Below are 6,021 nucleotides of genomic sequence, written 5' to 3' on the forward strand. Positions count from 1 at the left end.
CCCTGCAGCACGGCCAGGGCCTGGGACGGGTGAGGTACAGGCTGAACTTCCCTGACATCCCAGAGGCACCTTTAGTGGGGTCCCCGGGCCACAGGACAGGTGACTTGTTTCCTTTCACCTTCCCCATCTTTTCCTTATTTTCTTATGAGTTGCTGTTTCCTACTTTCTACGTGCTCTGAACTCTGTGTAATGATCAGTGGGTCAGGGAAGCATCCGGTGCAGAGACAGTGCCCCGGAGTGGGGACACCCTCGCCCCTGTCCGAAGTGACCACGACAAGACTGGGGGTCGAGCCCGCAGGGGTCCGGGGCCCAGCCCTGCCGGGGTTCTGAGGACTCTGCCGCACGGGAGGGAGGAAGGGGAGCCCTCGAGGTCAGGCAGGCCGCTGGGTAAAGGCAGTGGGAGCGAGGACTCAGATCCTTTCGCCAGCCAATCCCACCGGGGCGGGTATAAGCCAGGAAAGTTCCCCACAACGGCGGGACCATTTCCCCGCTTACACAGGGCCCAGGGCCTCGCAGGAAACCCCCCTGCTCGATGGTGGTTCCCCGCACACAGGTGCATAGTCAGAACTCTCCGGTAGCCAGTTTTTAATCCATTTCACGCGTTAATTTTCTATTGTTCTCGGGTTTTCTAGTGTTCCCGTCGCCCGGCACCATGTCAAACACCGCCCAGCAGCCTGCACCTCCTAGCTCCGCACTGCTGCTGCTTGTACCAACCCAAACTGAAATCGCATCCAAAACACCGGGCGTCCCGGCAGCAACTCCCATTCCCGGGCAGCAGGGGTCAGGCCCGATCCTGGGTATACGTCACCCCCACCTGCCGCCGCACCTCGTCCATGATGGAGGCCACCAGCTCGGAGTGAGCCAGGCTCACGATGGGGCTTTCCCTCAGGCCTGGGGGGAAGGGAGGGGTGTCAGTATGGGAGGTGCTGTGAGCTTCCCCGGAGCAGTGCCCCCAGTTGAGGACTCTAGCACTGTGAGCTTCCCCAGAGCACTGCCCCAGCTGGGGGCTCCAGCGCTGCGACCTTCCCCACAGCAGTGCCCCCATCCAGGTATCCAGGTGCTGCGACCTTCCCCACAGCAGTGCCCCCGCTGGTTAGTGCCGGGGGGAGGGGCCTCGACCTTCCCCACACCAGTGCCCTCCCCCCCAACCCCCGGTTACCTTTCAGCAGACACTGGCGCACGTGCTGGGCCTCGTAGCGAAGCCCGGTGCTCCTGGTGAAGTGGAGGGGCTGGGAGGGGGCGGGCAGGGGGAACTCCTCATGCTGCCCATTCACCACCACCTCAGTCGGGCTCCACATCTGGGCCGGGAGCTGCCGGGGGACAAAGAATCTGACGGTTGGAGCCGGGGGGGGGGCCGGGAGCCAGGACTCCTGGGATCTATACCACACTGCGGAGTCCCTTCCCCTCTGTGTGCCTCAGTTTCACCCGCTCTCCCCCCAAGGCACCTGGATGATGCCCTTGGTGCCGCTGATGGCAGCCTGGTTGGGCAGCAAGGTCACCATGGAGCAGGTGATCACGGCCTGGCGCTTCCCCGGGTAGTTCAGGATGACGGACAACATCTCATCGACGCCTGGGAAGGAGAGAGCAGGATGGGAGCCTAGAACCGGCGCTGCCGGTGCCCCTCACTCCCGACCCGCAGCCCCCCCCCCCCAACGCTGCCGGTGCCCCTCACTCCCGACCCGCAGCCCCCCCCACCCAACGCTGCCGGTGCCCCTCACTCCCGACCCGCAGCCCCCCCCCAACGCTGCCGGTGCCCCTCACTCCCGACCCGCAGCCCCCCCCCCCAACGCTGCCGGTGCCCCTCACTCCCGACCCGCAGCCCCCCCCCCAACGCTGCCGGTGCCCCTCACTCCCAACCCGCAGCCCCCCCCCCAACGCTGCCGGTGCCCCTCACTCCCGACCCGCAGCCCCTATTACCGGTGGGGTGAAGGAAGCCCGAGGCAAGGATGGACTCCGGTCTCTCCTCCCCGAAGACCATGGTGGTGAACTGGACGCAGTAGCAGCCGATGTCCAGCAGGGCGCCGCCCCCCAGCTCCTTCTGCACCAGCCGGGCGCAGCCCAAGAGGGGAATCCCGAACTCGACCCTCACCACCTTCGGCTCCCCCACTGCTCCCTGGGAGAGCAGGGAATGGAGCCGCTCTGAGGCTGGGAAGAATCGGGTCCAGTACGCCTGGCGGGTGGGGGGGACACACAGAGGGGAGTGGGTCCTGGGGGTGCCAGGCCGCGGAGGGCTAGGCAGGGCCCCAGGAGGGCAGCCATGTCCAGAGACTCCCCCTCCCACACCCCGCTCCCTCGTGCCGAGTAAACCGCTAATGGGTCTAAAACGCTTTGTACTCGGGCGTGGCCGGAGAGAACCGGCCCTTGTCGGTTGGCTCCCAAAACGGGCTGCCCAGAAGCTGGACGAGCCAGGGGGAGACGGGTCCTCTTGCAAACTGGAAGCTCCTTTGGGCAGCCAGAGCCTTGGGTGCGAGCGTAGCCGCCGCGGGACGGCGACACGTTACAGAGGGTGGCATGAAGCCGCACTGCAGACGGACACAGAAAACACTACAAGGCAAAACCGAGGGGCGCGGCGTGGGGAGATCTGAGCACCGTCAAAAGCCCTGGCCGTCTTCTCAGGTTCCCGTAACTGGCTTGGTGCTGGGCTGTGGGGAGCCGGGTGTGGGGGTCAGCAGGGGGCACTGGACTGCAGGGAGCGGGGCAGGGGCCCAGCAGGGGGTGCTGGGGTGAGGGAAGCAGGGGCCCAGCAGGGGGCGCTGGGAGCAGGGCAGGGGGCCCAGTAGGGGGTGCTGGGAGCGAGGTGGGGGGGCCCGGCAGGGGGTGCTGGGCTGAGGGGAGCGGGGCAGGGGGCCCAGTAGGGGGTGCTGGGCTGCAGGGAGCGGGGCGGGGGCCCCGCGGGGTGCTCTCCCTGAGTGGTCAGGACCGGCCCTGATGCCCCAGGCCGGTGCTGGGGGGCGCTGGGCTGCAGGGGGGCTCTAGAGGGTCACTCACCTCCATCAGGAAGACCCCCTGGCTCTGGGCCAGCTGTGCCAGTTCCCTCACCTCCGCCGTGTTCATCCCCAGGGGCTTCTCCAGCAGCACGTGCTTCCCGGCCCCCAGGAAGAGCCGCCCCACGGGCAGGTGCTCAGGGTTTATGACCCCCACGTAGACCACGTCTGCCATGGGAAGTGTGAAATGGGGGTGGAACCCAGGAGTCCTGGCTCCCAGCCCCCCTCCAGCTCTAACCCTTGGACCCCACTCCCCTCCCAGAGCCAGGGAGAGAACCCAGGTGTCCTGGCTCCAGGTCACCCCTCGTGCTGCCATTCACCCCTCCCAGGTCAGTCCCCACACTTTGGGGGTCTCAGCCTGCCCCAGAGGTATCCCTGGACACACAGACTCTCCCCCGAGGGGAAAGGCCCCGGGCCCCCTTCCCCACCCCCCTGAGCCAGCCCTTCCCTGCCCTGGGGCCGGATGGGAGCCAGCGCCCCCTAGAGGGGAAAGGCCCCGTGTCCTGCCCCCCCCCCGGGTCAGGTCCCATGGGGGTCCCCCGGGGGCTCACCCACGTCGGGGTCCTGTGCCAGCTCCTCATAGCTCCCGTATGCTCGGGGGATCCCGTGTTTCTGGGCATATTCCTGAGCCCGGGCGAGATCACGCGCAGCGATGGCCACAGCCTGGGGGGAGGTTAAAGTGGGGATGCGGCAGCTGGGACCCCCCCAGAACCCACCCCCCAGCCAGTCACCAAGCACTGAACCAAGAACCCAGGAGTCCTGGCTCCCAGCCCCCCTGCTCTAACCATTAGACCCCACTCCCCTCCCAGACCCGGGGACGGAACCCAGGAGTCCTGGCTCCCAGCCCCCACTGCTCTGACCACTAGACCCTGCTCCCCTCCCAGAGCCAGGAACAGAACCCAGGAGTCCAGAGTCCCTGTTTCTGGAGAGTCCCCCCATATGCCCCCACAGGTCCCCATTAATCTATTCTCAGTCTTCCCCCAACCCCTCCCACTACAGCCCCCACAGGATCCCTCTGAGCCATGGGCTGGGCCCCCCAGAACTCCTCCTGCTGGGACCCTCGTGATTTGCCCCGCCCCCCACCGGGTTCTCCTGGCCCAGAGGAGCCCCAAGGCCACCAGAACAGGGCGGCTGCTTTTCCCGGGGGGGGGGGCACACGGGGTGGGGGCTGGGCGCCAGAACTGGAGCAGATCCAGAACCCGCGGGGCCGGGGGCGGAGGAGGTTGGTGGGGAAAGTTCAGACTTTGAACTCCGGACCGTGGGGCTGAGTCCCCGCAGCGCCCGGACTCCTGGGTTCTGTACCTGCCTTTGAGAGCGGAGCGGGGTCTAGTGGTTAGAGGGGGGGGGGGCTGGGAGCCTCTAGACCCTCCCCCCCAGCCCTGCCAGTGCCCCCCACTCCCGACCCGCGCCCTGCCCCCCCCCAACCCCCTGCTCGCCCTGCCCTGCCGGTGCCCCCCATCCGCACCCCCCCGCTCGCCCTGCCCTGCCCCCCACCCGCACCCCCCTGCCACCCCAGCCCTGACCTGATGCTCGGTGGCCGGGAGGGTCCCCAGCGCCACCAGGAAATCGTGGCTGATTTTGCCGGCGGAGCAGACGCCCCAGCGGGTGGCCATGGCGCGGTTGGGGGTGGGGGGGGCGTCTCTTGGGGCGGAACCAGAACCTGTGGGGCCGGGAGGGAAAGTCACCGGGGAGCCCCGCCCAGCCGAGACCCCGTCCCGGCCACTGGGGAGCAGCAGGGCACCAGCCTGCAGCGCGCTCCGCCCCGCGCCCGGACGCCTGGGTTCTCCCCCGCTGGGGAGGGGAGCGGGGTCTAGTGGATGGAGCGTGGGGGGCTGGGAGCCAGGACTCCTGGGTTCTCTGCCAGGCTCTGGAAGGGGAGCGGGGTCTAGTGGTTGGAGGGGGGAGGGAGCCAGGACTCCTGGGTTCTCACACAGTTTGCTAGGTGAGTCTCTTGCCGGGAATAACGGTGAGAAGCCACAACCAGCGGGGGAGGATGCTGCCAGTGGCGGGCTGGAGTCTCCGGGGCTTATCCAGGTGATCCCAACGTGGGGGTGCAGGGGGGCACTGCCGGGGGCGGAGGCTAGACTGTGGGAACAGCCCCGCCCCTGGTTGCTATGGAGAATTTGCTTGTCCCCCCAGCTCAGCTCTCCCGACTGCTATAAAAGGTCCCCAAATCCCCAGGGGGGCCGCAGACCTCGGGGCTGGGTTTAATTCCTCCTCTGGCTCAGGAGCCAGATCCCAGGAGAGAACCCAGGAGTCCTGGCTCCCAGCCCCCCTGCTCTAACCACTAGCCCCCACTCCCCACCCAGAGCTGAGGGGAGAACCCAGGAGTCCTGGCTCCCAGCCCCCCTACTCTAACCACTAGCCCCCACTCCCCACCCAGAGCCGGAGCTGGCGCCCCCTGGAGGCAGAAGCCCCCATGTCCCATTTCGTGGCCGGGCTCCTCTGCCCCCTGCTGGTGATGTCCGGGTCAGCGGTTTGTTGGGGAAACTTCCATACAAGCGTCGGAGGCTGGGCCCTGGCGGCTCAGAACAGCCAGGCTAGCACACGGGTCCCCCACTGGGTCCATCTGTGCCCCCCCTTTGCCATCCCTGCCCATCCATCTCGCTGCTCGCAGCTCGCCCTGCTACCGTCAACCACGACACGGCTCCTGGGGGCAGCCCAGGGCTGGACTAGCAGGGGGTGCAGGTCAGGAGTGAGGGGCACCGGTGGGGGTGTGGGGAGCATGGGGCTGGGCTAGCAGGGGCTGCGGGTCGGGAGTGAGGGGCATCACTGGGGGTGTGGGGAGCCCGGGGCTAGGCTAGCAGGGGCTGCGGGTCGGGAGTGAGGGGCACCGGTGGGGGTGTGGGGAGCCTGGGGCTGGGCTAGCAGGGGCTGCGGGTCAGGAGTGAGGGGCACCAGTGGGGGTGTGGGGAGCCCGGGGCTGGGCTAGCAGGGGGCTGCAGGTCGGGAGTGAGGGGCACTGGGGAGGGGCTGACGCTGGGAATTCATCCCCAGCCCCTCCCCTGCGCTATATCCCTGGCTCCCATCTCGCCGC

General features: G+C 67.9%; 1 protein-coding gene across 1 annotated transcript; it reads right to left on the minus strand.

The window, feature by feature from the left end:
• Positions 1 to 568: 568 nt before the first annotated feature.
• Positions 569 to 4,651, minus strand: LOC311511696 (trans-1,2-dihydrobenzene-1,2-diol dehydrogenase-like). The gene is made up of 7 exons (XM_084612500.1): positions 4,508 to 4,651; positions 3,536 to 3,647; positions 2,989 to 3,152; positions 1,918 to 2,170; positions 1,446 to 1,570; positions 1,160 to 1,310; positions 569 to 891 (listed from the first exon to the last, which is right to left on the minus strand). The coding sequence occupies exons 1-7, from the start codon at positions 4,595 to 4,597 to the stop codon at positions 782 to 784; spliced, it is 1,005 nt and encodes a 334-aa protein (XP_084468626.1). The 5' UTR covers positions 4,598 to 4,651; the 3' UTR covers positions 569 to 781.
• Positions 4,652 to 6,021: the final 1,370 nt, after the last annotated feature.

Source organism: Lepidochelys olivacea (assembly GCF_965140295.1).
Source record: "Lepidochelys olivacea isolate rLepOli2 genome assembly, chromosome: 23".
NCBI lineage: Eukaryota > Metazoa > Chordata > Testudines > Cheloniidae > Lepidochelys > Lepidochelys olivacea.

What these genes read in the sequence shown, in the direction of transcription:
- LOC311511696 (XM_084612500.1), bottom strand. Translation starts at nt 4,597, where the DNA reads ATGGCCACCCGCTGGGGCGTCTGCTCCGCCGGCAAAATCAGCCACGAT. An exon ending in TCCCGGCCACCGAGCATCAG is followed by an intron (nt 3,648 to 4,507) that starts GTCAGGGCTGGG and finishes ACCTCCCCCCAG; the next exon opens with GCTGTGGCCATCGCTGCGCG. An exon ending in GGGCTTCCTTCACCCCACCG is followed by an intron (nt 1,571 to 1,917) that starts GTAATAGGGGCT and finishes TCTCCTTCCCAG; the next exon opens with GCGTCGATGAGATGTTGTCC.